This window comes from Nannospalax galili, unplaced genomic scaffold (assembly GCF_000622305.1).
Source record: "Nannospalax galili isolate Female #2095 unplaced genomic scaffold, S.galili_v1.0 scaffold305, whole genome shotgun sequence".
In the NCBI taxonomy this organism is placed as follows: domain Eukaryota; kingdom Metazoa; phylum Chordata; class Mammalia; order Rodentia; family Spalacidae; genus Nannospalax; species Nannospalax galili.
In genome coordinates, this window is record NW_008356258.1 from 619,228 (window position 1) to 635,781 (window position 16,554).

General features: G+C 40.4%; 1 protein-coding gene across 19 annotated transcripts in view; it reads left to right on the top strand.

The window, feature by feature from the left end:
* Positions 1–16,554, top strand: part of Dclk2 (doublecortin like kinase 2) — a 167,217-nt gene that overhangs the window by 84,878 nt on the left and 65,785 nt on the right. For all 19 annotated transcript variants that reach the window (XM_029556731.1, XM_029556722.1, XM_029556721.1 and 16 more), the window contains exon 3: positions 14,116–14,218. In XM_029556731.1, the coding sequence (XP_029412591.1) occupies positions 14,116–14,218 (103 nt within the window). The remainder of the gene's footprint in view (positions 1–14,115; positions 14,219–16,554) is intronic.

Sequence of the window (16,554 nt, forward strand, 5' to 3'; positions counted from 1 at the left end):
TTGCCACAAATAATTTGGGTGGATGGCATGCTTTCTTTTCTGAGCAGCCACAGGCTATGGAAATCAAGATTCCATCTGCTGAGTGGACTGCACAGGGGAGATGTTTTTCTCATTGCTTTTCTTGTGGGATTTATACTGGTTCCAAAATGAAAAAGTTGACTTTTTGTCCAGTGAAAATAGATGAAGCAGTAGAAACAAAAACCTTGTATTTTCTGCAACACAATATCGCCCTACCTATTTTGGACTCAGATCTCATCTGGTTGGACCATAACTAAAAAGTAAGGGGTAAGTAGAGGGAGGTCTTTTATAACATAAGATGAAATTTGGGTGCTAAAACCACTAATCCTTACTAATTTTACTCTTTTCAAACAATTTTACCTTTTTTAATGTGTATGTATGCATGTATGTGTATGGGTACATACATGCCACAACATGTGTGTAGAAGTCAGAGTGCACCTTTCAGTAGTTGGTTCTCTCCTTCCACTATGATCCAAGTTACTGAACTCAAGTCACCAGGCTCTGTGGCAGGCCGCTTTACCCATTGAATCATTTTGCTGGCCCTCATTTTACTCTTAAGGTCCTCTTAGGTCTCCAGAGCTTGAAACGTCTCCCTGAAAACTTGCAGAATGTTAACTGCAACTGATAAAAAAAAAAAAAAAAAAAAAAAAAAAAAGCAGGTAGAGGACCCACTCAGCAAGAAGTATACTACTGGAGTTGTTAGGATCAAAGCCGGAGCCCCAGCAGCCTTCACAAACCAGTCTTTCTGCTCATCCTCAAAATCCAGGAAAGAGACAAGTGAAGTGATAGTGACAAGTAGAAAAAGGAGATTTATTCAATGTAGCCACATTGGAAAGAGGAGGGAATAGAGAGGTCAGTGGCTCTCAGGTCTGTCTTCAGGGTCTTGACATGAGGTTTAGGTTTAAATAGCTGGCCAGAGATCTGTATAACTAAGCAGTCCTGGTCAAAATATGGTACTCTATCACTGACCCATCATCATCTCAGCTCCAGTCTCTCTTGCAAGGTGACTTGACATGTTGTCGGAACTGGATAAATCTCTTCCTTGGAGACAAGTTCCTCCTCTGGCTGACACTGGCCAACTTTTTCTCCCAACATGAGATTCCTGGGGAAGTTTCAGCTCTTTGGGGACCATTGTTTCAACAATCTGAGGTAAAAGGAGGGATATAAGTATTTCTTTTTTTCCTTCTGTGCTTTAAAAAAACTGTATTTATTCTTGAGAATTCCGTACGTGTGTACAATGAAATATGATCATATGCCCTCATTTCTCTCTCATTTTCCCTTCAACATGTTCCCCTCCCAATTTCATGTCTTTTATTAAAAAAAAAAATCCACTTGAGTCCAGTTATTATTGCCCATATGTGCACGGGTGTGGGGGCCATCCAGACGGAGCATGGGAACCAACCAGGCATACCCTCAACAACACAGAGCGAAAACAAAACCGAAGTCATCTTTGCCCCTATCAGGACAGTTCGGTTGGGGCGGAACTTTGTTTTTTGTTTTGTTTTGTTTTCTGATACTAGAAGATTCTGAACATTATTTCATGAAAGGAGGACAATTTTATTAAGAAGAAAATAAAAAGTAAAAGTGGACATGACCATCCCTTTTAAATATTTTTTCTTAGAAACCTAAATTCCACACAATAATTAAGCACAATAACGATGTTTCTGCTGTCACTGTGGAGGACTTGCTTTTTTCTGGAGTAAATGCAGAATTAACTGGTCAGGTTTTTCCATTTCGCCTTAATTAATGATTCTAAGGGTCTTACCTATCTGAAAAAGCACTATATGGTGACCCCAGACTGACATAGTGTGGACCAATCTGATTTCTATGCGCAGAGAATCAGTTCCTAAAAAATGTTGCAAGTTTTGTCTTTATTTAAGATATGTAAAGGTCCTAATAATATTCATTAACACATTCTCTTAGTATTTCCAGTCTGGCAATAAATGAAGTCCTATTTTAAGTCCATATGATTGGAACTTGAATTTATCATTTGTTTCAAGAGAGTCAGCCAATTTGTTGGAAGATACCAATTTCAGGACATACTCAATATTCCTTAATGTGTGGGAAGTTGACTTAAACTTGTAATTGCCTTATAACATTACCTAGAAGTTGATCCTTTAAAAAAAAAAATCCTACATAGAAGATTACATACTTACCATTCATTTATTTTATGAAAGACAGGAAAATGGTCCAGTTGTTTGGATTTTAGACAAGTATAAAAACCCGACTTATTTCCCTAAGCTCTCTTACACCTTCTCATAGGTTGTAAATCACACCATTAATACCTTCTTTCGGGAAACAGTATGAGATCCAGTGCAAATTGTACTCCCTGTCTGTCAGTCAAAATTTAAATCTCTGCTCTTCCTGGCTGGCTGTGTGACGCTGAGGATGTTTTTAACCTTTCTGAACCTCTTTAAATAAAATAGGAATGGTAATGTATCCCTCACAACGTTGGCCTGACAGGTTAGATGAGATTTTAGTGAGAATGAAATCTGTTATGTAAAGTGAACACTTTCTGCTTTCCTTTTCTGTTGGAAATAGAAACTTTTGGATTAGGAAATTGTAGCCTTGTCTGTGGTTCTCGCTTTCCTTTTCAGAAGTAACCGAGTTTCTCTTTTTGTTTATTATTTGAAAATGACTGAGTCCTGAGAACCTTTATATAAGATGCAGTTACATCTGCTTGGACACATGTAGTTCCATGCTTTCTGTCATCAGAGTGAGGCACATGATGGTTTACTAAATAGGCTTCTTCTGACTTCTTTATGTGATTTCTCCTGAGATTTTTTTCTGTGGAGTCCTTCCTTGAGAAAGCCCTAGAATGCATCTGACGTCCTCTCAAGTAGGAATTAAAACTAAGGAGATGGGTTTCAGGGGTGGTGGTCAGAGTATCTTAGACTTTACCTCTTTTTAAAGAATGACCATTGTTTCTCCTCCTTGGATATATTTGGTAACTAAATTGCTCTGAATTTTAAGATTTTCCCATTCTGTTCATAAACATTTTCTGAAACTGAATGTTTGGTGTTAGGTTTCTATGGTTAGTCTTGATGGGTGGATAACAATAGAAAAAAGGAAGATCAAATTCAGTGTATTTTTAATGGAAGTGAACTAAATGTAGTGAGTGGAGGGAGCTGTCTGCAGGTGCCATTGAGAAGCCTTTTACAGTAAGTGCTGTCATCTTTGAGCTTTGGTTCTGTTTCCATGACAACTGTAGGATCTGTGTGTGCCTGGCTGAATGAATTTACCGGAAGCTGAAAAACATTGCTATTCTAAGTAGCTTTCTTCTTGCTGTGAAAAGGGGTCCTTCCCTCACTGTAGGCTAGCCAGCATTTATTGGGAACAAAGCAGACTATTTATGCTAATTATATTCTATGCTGAGGATAAAGAATTGGGGAGAATCCCAGCTCCTGCTTACTGACCTGTAAATGTGTTTATTTGTTTATCATGATGGTTTCTCAAATTTTAGAAGGACCAAACAACTTACCCTTTGTTTATTTCAGATTTCATATTTGGTTTCTTTCTTGTGCTCCCCCCTCCAATGCTGAGGATGGAACTCCATGCTGGGCAAGCTGTGTGTCACTGAACCCTCCCTGTTCATTTTAACAGATATTTATTCTAGTAGAATTGGTTTTAAACAACAACAGCAGCAGCAGCAGCAAAAACAAGGGGGAATGGAGAGATTGCTGAGAGATTTACTGTCATTTGCTCTTCCTGCAGAGGACCTGGGTTCAGTCTCAAAACCCACATGACAGCTCACAACCCCTTGTAACTGCAGTTCTGGGTATCTACCACACTTCTGACCTCCGTGGCCTCCTGTATGAATATGGTGCACATATATATTATATAAAAGGTGTCAGGGGTTGGGATTGCTGCAAAACAGAAACAAAGAGGACTCTGGCAAAGCGAGAGTTTAATTGGGTTTGGCAGGGCTGGTCCTCAACTCCGGTGTGAGGAAGAACCAGCAGCCTAATGGCTGCAGGACAGTAGCTTATAAAAGGACAGAATGCGGAAAAAGAATATTTTTCTGCTATTTGGGGCTGTTTTGGTGCTGTTCAGGGAGGGTGTGGGCTCTGTACTTAGTGAAACTTACTGAGGAAAACATCTACTGTAAAATATATTTTCTGCAATTACAGGGTTCCAGGAACTAATTGCAGCTAAGGGCTTGGGAAAACCTGTTTTTCAGCCTTTGGAGCATGCTCTGGTGATCACAATACATTGGGTCATTAAATTCCCAGAGCTGCTTTTGTTAACTTGCAGGTGGCTGGGAGATAGTTGACTCAGTTCCTCTGAGGGGCCTTATGGTTTCTGGGTCTGGGGTCATCTAGATCTGAACCCTATCAATATATACATGCAAGGACACATACGAATAAAAATAATGACTAAATAAATCTTTTTAAGAAACAAGACAAGGGGCTAGAGAAATGACTTGGTGGTTAAGGCTCTTGCAGAGGACCTAGGTTCAGTTCCCAGTGCCCACATGGTGGCTAACAACTGTCCATGACTCCAGTTCCAGGAGCTCCGAAGCCCTCTTTTGACTTCTGTTGGCTCCTGTAAGAATGTGGTGCATATGCATACATGCAAGAATACATACATGCACATAAAAATAATAAATCTTTTTAAAAAGATAAAATGGTGTGTGTGTGCATGCACGTGTGCCTGTGTACGTGCGTGCAAAGGATAATGTTGATTATAATGAAGTTGATCTAGTTTTCGTAGCTTTCCAATATCTAGGTGGGATCTATTGAAAGGAAGCTGCCTCTGCTAGCAATAGAAGCAAAGAGAGCAGCTCAGGCAGCTCTTTGGCTTCTCCCTTGTAGTCAAAACGGTCTTGTTTTGTATTTCCTTGACGTATTAAAGTTGTTTATGTAAATATTTAACAGAAATAAAACAGAATATAAACAGAAATATCACACAGTAGAAAAGTGCTTGGGGCTCAAAATGAAATGGAATTATCTTTTGTCATTTTATGCAGTTGTAACTTTTTTAAGGAAAAAAAAATGTGGATGTCAATACAGTTCCATTAAAAGCCTACACAGTAATTTTAGTTTCAAATATAAACCATTTATTGGACTTCCTTTTTGAGGTTTTTCAAATCAGTTTTAGAAGTACAGGAAAGGCACATCAAGGTGCTAAGACTTTCAGCCTTGTTCTAATGCCAGTTCACACTCTCACTGAGATCCAAAGATGTTTTCTTTGTATTCTTACCAAGTCTTAGTCATGACACAGGCCTGTGAAATACCTCAGGAGACCATCATTTTACTGGTCTGGTCAAGGACTTTATGGATTATTTTAGGACAGAAAACAAACATAATAAACTGGTACAAACTTACATACAGCCCATTAGTTGATTGGAATTTATAGAAAGGACCCCCTATTTCAGTCATGAAATGTATTGAGCAAGGTTTCTCTGTCCTGTGCTGTGAGATGTGCTGGAGGTGTGGTGATGAAGAGAATGACCCTGCCTGTGTGGTGTCTGCCTTGGCAGCTGCCACAGTGATAACAGCTGTGCCAGGGATTGCAGAGCAGTAAGGGGCAGTCAGTGGATTTGGAGGGCCACTGGAGATCTTAGAAGATGTGAAGCTGAAACTTGGGAGAAAAGACCCCTAAGCTTCACCGTTCTTTATTTTCTCTTAACAAAAAAGGTCCAGTATTTTGAAAACAGTCTCCTAAAATATAAATAAGCTCTATTTAGAAGGTAAATTATTAGACTTTTGGATTTTAGAGCAAGAAGGAGCTTAGAGAAACTGAACCTGCTTAACCAGCAGCACCTCGCCCAACTCTCAAAAGAGCAAAAGCGCCAGTGTTAGCCATCTTTGCACATCTGTAAGACACCTAAAACCATTTATAAAGAGAAAAGATTTCTGTTGGTCCTAGACATCATAGAATAGCTCCCTAGAAATTAATCTCACATCATGGAAGCGCTTTAGTGTCTCATCATTGTTTCAAAGTGGTTTGAAAAAAAATTAGTCATAAAACCTACTACCGTAATGATTGGTAGAGGAGGTGAAAGCTATGCAGTCTTGGAGGTGTTAGCCCATGATTGGTCAGCTCTGTTGCTTTGGGCCTATGTTGAGTGAGTACATCATGGCAGATGCGTGTGGTAGGGCAAAAGGGATTGGATCCCACAGTCCCCTGAAGACTTCCTGTCAGGCTCCCCCCCCTTTAAGGTTTCACAACATCTTAATAGTTTCACCTCAGGGACCAATCCTTTAAACATAGGACTTTGGGGGCCATTCAGGGTCCAAACTAAAGCAGCCTAGGAGTGGAGACCCAACACCACCTCTCTGGTTCAGAATTTAATTGATGCCTCTGTGCCCTCTGTGTTTTTTGTTTTGAGGAAAAAGTTTATTACATTCAGAATTCTTTCATAGCACTTTCATCAGCCCTCAAGCCTTCCACACATACATTTGAATTGCCTTTAAAGGAGATGAAAGAGGGAAAGCAAACAGAGCGAGGCTGTGGTAAGCTGTTAAGAACTAGTACTGAAGTTATGACTATAGTATTCACCTTGACCTAATTAATCTGTCTGCTGCAGTGTAGAAAAATGATTGTTGTAAATACCCTCATTCTGCAGAAAGCTTAGGTTTGCTCGTATTGATAGATTATTTCTCAGTTGAGTGTTTCCCCATTAGACCCAGCTGATAGCTTTAATTTTGCGCTTTAGCAGAAATGTTACATCCCCAGGGCTGGAGAGATAGCTCAGCAGTTACACTGGTTGTTCTTGCAGAAGACCCGGGTTCGAATCCCAGCACCAACATGGCAGCTAACAACTGTCCGTAACTCCAGTCCCAGTGTATCCAACAGCCTCTTCTGACCTCCGTGGGCATTGCATGACACGGGTGCACTTACCTATATGCAGGCAATACATGCATACACATAAAATTAAAAAAAAAAAAGTTTACATCCCCTCATTTGTATAGCTTGCTTTCACATGCCACATAATACTTACTATTCCCAGAGGGCTTCTTGGAATACTTAATTCCTTGAATTAAAGAAAGAATTCAGGAGCAAAGTAAGGTTTTCTAAACAGATACAGTTACTTCTTGTTAAAACACTTTTTATTCACAATACTAATTTTTTCCTAAGAGGGATTTAGTGACCCATATCATATCTCATTCACAATCTTTTTTTATTATTATTATTCTGTTTAAACTGTAAACCTAAACAAATGAGAAGTAAAACAGGTGCAAAGTGATGGTGTGACTAAAGATGAATAAGAACTAATATCCACAGAAGGGATTGAGTTTCCCCTTTCATCAGTGTTATCTAGACACAGGTGCCAGCCAGTGAGGCATTGGCTGAGAACAGGATTGTGCTGGAAATAAGCTCAGCCCACTGCAGCCACACTCACCCATCCACCTACCTACACACCCACCCACCTAATCACACAGACATACGTGCATGTAAACACACACACACACACACACACACACACACACACACACACAATAGAATGAATGAATCTTAGCTAAGATCTTTATCCTATTTGACTGAGGCTCTCTTTCTCCATCTTCAAAATGGGCAAGAAACTAATTCCATTAAATTTCCAAAAATTAAGTGTGATAACATGTGAAAGTTGATACCATGTTATTTTATTTCTTTTTATTTTATGTGTATGCGCGTATTGCCTGCATGTAGGTAAGTGCACCTGTTTCGTGCAATGCCCCCAGAGGTCAGAAGAGGCTGTCAGATCCCCTGGGACTGGAGTTATGGAGAGTTGTTAGCTGCCATGTGGGTACTGGGATTCGAACCCAGGTCTTCTGCAAGAACAACCAGTGTTCTTAACTGCTGAGCTATCTCTCCAGCACCAGGATTATTTTTATTATTTTAAAATTGTCTATAGGTGGAGCGGAAGAGATAGTTCAGTGCATGAGAGCACTGGCTGCTCTTGCAGAGGACCCAGGTTCAATTCCCAGCACCCACAAGGCAGCTAACAACTGTCTGTAACTCCAATTCTAGGGGATCCAATGCCCACTTCTGACCTCCACAGGCATTGCATGGCACAGGTGCACTTACATACATGCAGGCAATACACTCACATTCATAAAATAAAAATAATGAATAAAATATTTAAAATTATATATAATATTATATATATAATGTATGTATGTATATATGTTTGTGGCTGAGATTGGTGGCACACACCTGTAATCTTAGTACTGGGGAGGCAGACGTAGGCAGATCTCTGTGATATCAAGTCCAGCCTGATCCACATAGCAAGTTCCAGGCCAACTGGGGAATACAGACTCTGTCTCAGAAAATAAATAGGGGCTGGAAAGATGGCTTAGTGGTTAAGAGCACTGGCTGCTCTCAGAGAAAACCCAGGTTCAATTCCCAGCACCCACATTAGTGGCAAATAACTGTCAGTAACTCCAGTTCCAGGGGATTTGATGCCCTCTCTGACCTCCGTGGGCACTGCACGATGGGAGCACTTAAGGACACACATGCAGGCAATATACTTATACACATAAAGTAAAAATTAATAAGAACAAATATTAAAAACAAATAGTTAAAATTATGTGTATGTGTGTGGGAATGGGCATGTGCACATGAGTTTGGGTGACTGTGGGGGCCGGTGTCAGATCCCACTGGAGCTGCAGTTATAGGTTATTGTTAACTGCCACGTAGATGCTAGAAACCAAACTCAGCAAGTGCTCTTATCCCACTGAGCCATCTCTCCAGCCCCTCAATATTTTCTTAAAAATTGACCTGAGTAATTATTCTCTATGATTATAGTCAAAATAGTAAGTACATACTTTATATTCAACACATTTGATATCTTTCTACAAAATACCATTGACAGCTTTGAAACAGCCAGCTGTTCACCATCACTTCTGTGAAATCGCACCCCCAATTGAACTATTTTAAGCTTTCACAAACCCTATACAAAAGTATGATTTGTACAGTCATTTGACAACAAAAATGTTATATGCATACTTTAAAGAATAGATTCTGCCAATCAAAATATGAATATGAGGAACTTGACTTAATGTAGTGTGTCAAAGGAAAGTCTTGGTTTATATCTACTTATATAAGTAAACTCATGAACATTAGCATTTTAGAAAATGGAGATAAACAGAGCTACTAGCATAGCAACCTTGTTTTTTTACTGAAATAAGATCTGGTTAATAATAGACATCTTTAGTTTAAAGCAGTCATTACTTACCTATGCTTAAATTTCCAAGTATCCAGGACTATATGTATCAATTGTTTCCAGTATTTCCCCAAACTCAGTTGATACTTTTCAAAGTTATACCTCTGATAAAAAGTCTCACTAGATTCTGCTGTAAATTTAAATAACTCTCCTCAAATTCAGTAGTAGCCGTACTACTTCAGGCTGACATTAATCAAGTGTCCACGATATGTCAGGTGTGGACAAAAGCAAGCGGCACACTGCCAACTGGTAGATATGGGCAGTAAAAATAAAACCGATGGCTTCAGTTTAAAATGCTACAATTAACTGAATGCTTTAACAGAGCATCTGGATTATTATGGGAATAAAGGAACTCAGAAAATTAGCTTCATGGAAACAGAAGATCTGGAGCTGAGAAGATGGCTTTGTCACTAAGATTAATTGTTGTGCAGAAATGAGGACCTGAGTTCAAATCCTAAGCACCCGTGTAAAAGCTGGGCATGGCCAAGTACACCCGTAAGCCCCAGCATGCAGAACAGAGACAGATGGATCACTGGGCAGCCAGCTAGTCTAGCCAGAATGCCGAGCTTCAGTAAAAGACCCTATCTCAGAAATTAAGGCTGTGAGTGATAAAGGACATCTGACATCTTCAGCCTCAGCATGCACACATGGGGGCACATGCACCAACACGTGCACACAAGACAAGAAAAGAAAAAAGATACCAGCATATCATAAGGTACCTTTAAATATCTCTCAATTTGAGCACTCAAGTAATTCTTTCATGTTCTACAACATATTTCATGTACTTTAACTCGGATAGCAGGTTTTTTCCCTTTCATCATTCATTTGTTTTTTTAGAAAAATGCTTTATATTTTTATTGAATTTTTGAAAATTTCATACAATATATTTTTAGCATATAGTCATTCATAATTTTAAAGTAATAAAAATCTTAAAATGATTGAGATCATGAGGCAATGAAAATGGAGAAATAACACTTGATGTCAGCTCTCACCTGTCTCATCAGGCTTACTTTTGGGTAGTAAATGAAATTGATTTCTTGCTCATTTTGAAGATGGAGAAACAGAGCCTCAGTCAGATAGGGTAAATATCTTGGCTAAGATACATTCATACTTCTCTCCCCCCACTCTTCTCTCCCTCTCTCTTTCTCTCTTCCTCCCCCCAACGTGTCTGTGTGTGTTTCCGTACACCATGCATGTATATCTGTGTGGGTGGGTGAGCGAGTGTAGCTTCAGGCGGCTCAGCACTATGGTGCTTTCTTCCCAGCACACTGGTGCTCGGCCAATGCTTGGTCGGCTGACACCTGTGTCTTGATCATACCTATGAAAAGGGGAAACTCATTCCGTTCCGTGGATATTGATTTTTATTCATCTTCCCTTCCTGTTTTACTTCTTGTTTGTTTAGGCTTATGATTTAAACAGAATAACAATAACCCCCAGCACAGTCATCCATGACTACTTTGTGGAAACAAGCAGAGACTTGTACTCTAACCAGCAGTGGTGGAGGGAAGGCCATTCCTTTTCTTCCCTTTCTCATCAGTGCTGTCTGCTGGTTTGGTTTTTGTTCTTCCTCAATGCAGGTTTAGTAGGAATGCACCTCATGCTATAGCATCACCTGCCCATGCTATAGCCTGGCTCTAGGCATTCCTGCAACTCGAGAGGAAAGACTACTTCCAAACCCCTGGACAAAAGACCCTCAAGTTCCCCACTAAAAATGACTGTATCTAAAGTCTCTCATGAAGTCAAGCAAGAAACAGTACAAGAGGGTGCTGTTGCGATGGCTGCCCACTGCAGGTGTCCTTGCGGTCTAGTTTGGTTCTCATCTGTGTTCCTGTCTGTTTTCTTCCACTGTCTAAGTAGACACAGCCTCTGAAATACTACCAGTTCTAGCATGTAAGAGGTTTTGAGTTTTCTAAAATGCTCTACTGTGAACAATGACCTTGTGGTGTCAGAACTGAGAATTCTCCTGTGCCCACTGGGTATCATCCACACACCTCCTTCGCTTGCTCCCCAGGAGCCCAGATTTCAATCAGACTTTCTTTCTCTTAAAGCCACTGTACATCCTCCCCTCAGCCTCAGTTTCACTAATGACTTTGCTTCCCATCTCACTGAGAAAACTGAAGCATTTAGAAAACCTTTGCCCCAGATTAAGAAAGTCAACAAACAAGAGTGAAGGAAAAAATACAAGCTTCACAGTGTTAGAAGCCTAGAAGCCTCTGTCCCCTGTCCCCTTGAGTCCTTCACCATGGAGGACTGACATGTGGCATCCAAAGCCGCTCCCTTCCCTATCCACGGACACTAGCCCTGTCTCATAAAGGGACACAGTCCCATGATTTTCTTTTTCCCAAGTGCCGTGTGTTCACAGCTACTGGTTCTTAGCAACACTGTACTAGTTTGCTGTTATTTCTCTCATGTTGAAAAAATAGTCTCTTGACCTTTGACTCGGACTCTCCAACACTCTCCTATTGTTTTGACTCACTTTCAAGTCAGAACTCTTTGGAAGAGTTGTCTTATTGCCTATGAATTTTTTTCCCTCCCACCCCACACCACCCAAAACTTTCCTTACGTTCGCAGTGATACTCACGTTGCTAAATTGAGTTGTCACTTTTCAATCTTTATCTTCTTTGGCCCATCAGTAACATTGGCACCAGGTGATTGCTACTTGCCCTCGAAACACTTTTCTTGATAGTTTCCAACACATTGCAAACTCCTCTTTCTTTCCTTCCTCCCACCCTTGCTGTTGGTCTTCAGTCTTTGCTGGTTTTTCAGCTTCTCCCTAACCATGTCAATTTCTGTGCCTTTGTTAGAGTAGCAAATAGCCACATAAATTTAACTGATCAAGACCTAGTCTGTCGGAAAACTCACCTTTCCAGTTTCAGTAGTCAATCATCTGGTCATAGGACCACCCTAGAAAGGCAGGTTCACCTTCAGTTATAGTAAATAAATGGGCAGACTACCTAGAGATAGTGAACGTTTCCTGCCAGGAAACCCGCCTCCCGGTACAGAGCTTCTGGACTGGACTGCAGACATGTAGGTCTCTGTAAGTCTGCCCGCTTTTAAGCATAATCTCTCCTTTTCCTCTTCATATCACTTTTCTAAACATGCTTTCTGTAATGCTTTGAGCTGCCCTAGCATCTTGTATTTCTTTACCTGCCACATGTCTGACTGCGTAGAATTTATATGAAATATCTAGAGTCCACAGAAGCACAGACGTAAGGTAGAGATTGGCTGTCAGCTATGAGGGAAGGGGTCCAGGAAGTGACTGCTAATGGGCTTAGGATTTCTTTTCTGAATGATGGAAGCATTCTAAATTGGTATATGGTGATGACTGTGCAACTTTGAATATATTAGAAACCACTGAATTATGTATGTGAATGGGTGAATTATATAGTATATGAATTATATCTCATATAATAAAGCAAAGCCACCATTTACTATGCCAGTGGGAACCCAAAATTGTGGCTGAGGAGTGAAGAGAGGAAATGTCCAGAGACAAGGTTGAAGGGTCAGGTGAAGGTCTTGTGCCATCTTCCCACAGAAGGAATAAACATTAGCTTATCAAGGAAAAAGTTACTGTGGTGATGGGGAAAAGAAACATGTATTTAATGTCACTTTTGTATGTCACTTTTGTAATGTCACTTTTGTATGTGTCTAACATTGCCTTATGACTGATTTTTTACTTTAGGGTATAGTACCTTGTAGTGGTTTTATAAACAATAAATATATGTTGAAAAAGAATCAAAACTAAAATGTAGACAGCAATAAATACCACAGTTATCTAGTGGGACATCTGTATGCAACTGCCTTGTTTGCTAAACCACCGGTAATAAGACTCAAGAAAATACCTTGGGACTGGAGAGGTGGCTCGGCAGTTAAGAGCACTAACTGCTCTTGCAGAGGACACAGGTTTGATTCCCAACACCCACATGGCAGCTAACAACTGTCCATAACTTCAGTTCCAGGGATCTGATGCCTTCTAATGACTTCCACGGGCACTGAACAACATGCAGGCAATACCCTCATACACATAAAATAAAGAAAACAAGAAAATATCTTAACCCCTGCCATAAACGTCTACTCTGCAAACATGTCTGCAGAAGGAATTTACTTTGGTGGTCTTTCTTTCCTATGACACTAAGCACCTGTGCTAATAATCACACAACCAATGCTGTAACAATGTGGGGGCACTTACAAGTTCTCTAAGGGAACTAAATTCAGGGCTCAGGTTCTTTGGGGAGGTAACTGTGCTCAAGCCCACTAGTGGGAATACACTTCCGATTTCTCCATGTAAGTTTCTTGGTGCCTTCTCTCTGCGTGGCTGGTTCTCAGTTTTCCTGAAATGGGTAGTAAGTGGTGTATGCTCACAGTCACTCTGGTGTTGGTTGAGAACAGTGACTGAGTAGAGAAAGGTGGGGGATTGAGGTTAGAAAGCCAATGACAGGACAATGGCAGAGTCCAGGTAGTGTGAACCATGGAGCAGAAGTGGAAGCACTTGAGAGCCACATGAGAAGAGGGAAGGGCCTGCTGCAGGGAGGAGGAGACAACTCTCCAGAGTGTAGTGTGATGAGGGAGAGTACTTGCCATCACCGCCCAAGGCACAGAATGGCAGCAGGTTAGCAGAAGAAAAAGGTGATTGATGGCTTTTGATACCTCAGACACCGATCTGAGCTGGTTTAAGTGAAGCACAGAAGTTGGAAGAGAGGGACAGTATCCATGCGTACTACATCCATTCTCTGCTGACCTTGATGGTAGCGATGAATGGGGTGAGGGTTAACACAGAGAACACATTGTACAGCAGGCATTGCTCTAAGCAGTTTTCTTATATTAGTCCTCAGGGTAACCTGGTACAAGAGTACGGAGAAGTCCTGGCTAGGATGGGAGGTGGAGATCTCTTCTTTTATTGTGCTTCTAATGCTTCTATTTTCTTGGATGTGATTTTTGTTTTCCAGGTTACTTGTCTTCAAGACTTCTTTGGCGATGATGACGTTTTTATTGCCTGTGGACCCGAAAAATTCCGTTACGCTCAAGATGACTTTGTCCTGGATCATAGCGGTGAGGATGTTCATTGACTATCTTCATAATCTTGGAAGGAAGGCTTGGAATTTACTCACTCATACATGCTAAGAGCTCTGGTATCTTGAAGAAAGATGAGCCAAGCATGGTGGTGCTCATCTGTAGTCTCAGCTACTCAGGAAGTCGAGGAGAATTACTTGACCCAGGAGTGAGTTCAAGGCCAGCCTTGGCAACAGAGTGTGCCCTTTTCTCAGCAGAGAAGTGTGTAGAAGGAACATGACTGACGTTGCTAATGGTGGTCATCTGAGAGTCCTTCTTAGGTCTCTCTTGGTTTTTCAACTTTGGGAAACATACATTGCTTATATATTTAGAAAAAAACTTCTGTGGGTAGGATGAAAAATACCTTTTTTTCTATTTTTACCTAAAAATGAAGCTTTTAACTATTAGCAGTAATTTTAGTGATTTCAAATTATATTGGTTCTAGGAAAATAGTTTTACCCTCTTAATCACTATAAACCTATTAAAATAAAAGTGATTTTTTTAAGCTGATAGTAAAACTTGATTTTTAATGAGGTAGAATCATGTAGCTGTAATGTTTTATGGAGGAGATGAATATTAGAGCTACAGCCCCACTCTTAAAAATGAGCAAAGTTAGTTTTACAAACATAGATGGATGGCAGACAACCTCCTTTGTTGTGGTTGTAAGAGCCTAGACTTACAGGAATATTCCAACAAATAAATGCTGTGAGTACAGATGTTTATGAAAATGTGAGATGCTGCATTGTGTGGTGTTAAACTGCCATGTGTAAATCTTTGTTGCGCTTTATGGTCCCCAAGCACTTGCCCTTTATCAGCCCTTTGTTTCTGCTTGTTTTACTTCTTACCTTTGTCAGATTTCTTGGAGGGTTTCTATATTGTGTCACTTTATTGGAGGCACCCTACTGTAGACGGGTAAGACCACGGGGAAGTCCTTAGTAGCAGAAATGTCCTTTCGTGTTGTCTGCGTGGATAATTACCCCATTCCTGTGAGGTTAAGACTGACTGAGATGTTCATTATCCCATCAACTCAGTTTTACATCTTTCTGAATTTTAGCTTTGGTTTCATGATGATTTTAACAATAGTCATTTTGAACATGGAGACACTGAAACTAAATTCTATGTTCTAGGTTGTAGGTTTATTTGGGTAATAGTGTCAGTGTGAGAAAAACAGAGTTCTTCAAAAGGATTGCGAGAGCTTGTTCTAGAGGCAAATTTGAGTGTTAGGGCCTGGGAACACAGATTCAGGTTACCCCAAGTACCATTTTCCAAAATGGTAACAATATCATGAAGTCTTTATGACAGTAGAACACAGAAAGTCATAATCAAGACACTTTAAAACACATTAGTAGAGCTGGGTGTGGTGGCACACGCCTTTAATCCCAGGACTTAGGAGGCAGAGGCAGGTGGATCTCTGTGAGATCGAGGCCAGCCTGGTCTACAGAGCAAGTTCTAGGCCAGCTGGGGCCACAGGGAGACTCTGTCTCAAACAATAACAACAGCATCAAAACACATTGGTAGAAATGTCAGGTTAGATGGGTTACAGCAAAGTTGGGGAATGTCTGCTAAAGGCCTGCTGACTTTCTTAGTTTTGGGGTTTGGTGGAAGCTAGGGCAGTATTCATACATTTCAAAAGGATTTATTAGATAGTCACCAGATGCTCTATAATACACAGAGGAGGGCAATAAATGGTCATTCAGAGGACTTAAGTAGCCCAAGATAATTTGGCTCTCGCTCTGCAGCATCCCAACTCTCCAAAGTTACTAAAGTTTTAATTAAGTAGATCATCCTTGTAGAATGTTCAGTGTAGGTGTGACAACAATAGCCACAATAATAAAACATTTATTGAGTGCTTACTATGTATATGCTTGAATGACACTTAGTGCTCTATAGGTAATAAATTTATCATCACTAGTTGGCTCATTCAGGCTTTTGTTGTTATTAGTAGTGTTGGTGGTGGCCATTGATGGTCTCTTAATAGTTAAGTGAGCCCTTTTAATTTCTAGTTATTTAACCTTCTGCAAAATGGGAATAATAATTAGGTAGTTCATAAGATTTTGAGACTACGTGAATTAACATATGTTGTACAGCTAGGTTGTCCATTATATAGTAGTATGTGTTTTCCTAATTTTGTGATTATTCATATTATAACACCAGCATTATATGGTGATGTAAGAGTGAGACCACTGAGGACAAGTCAGCCTTCGGGTTGCAACAGCAAGAGGTTTATTTAGTACACAGGTACCTGTGGGCACAAAGTCTCCTCGGAGGACTTGTGCGCCTACAGGCTGGGGTTTGGCACTTTTATAGAGCAGAAGCAGGGTACAGAAGCAGAAGCG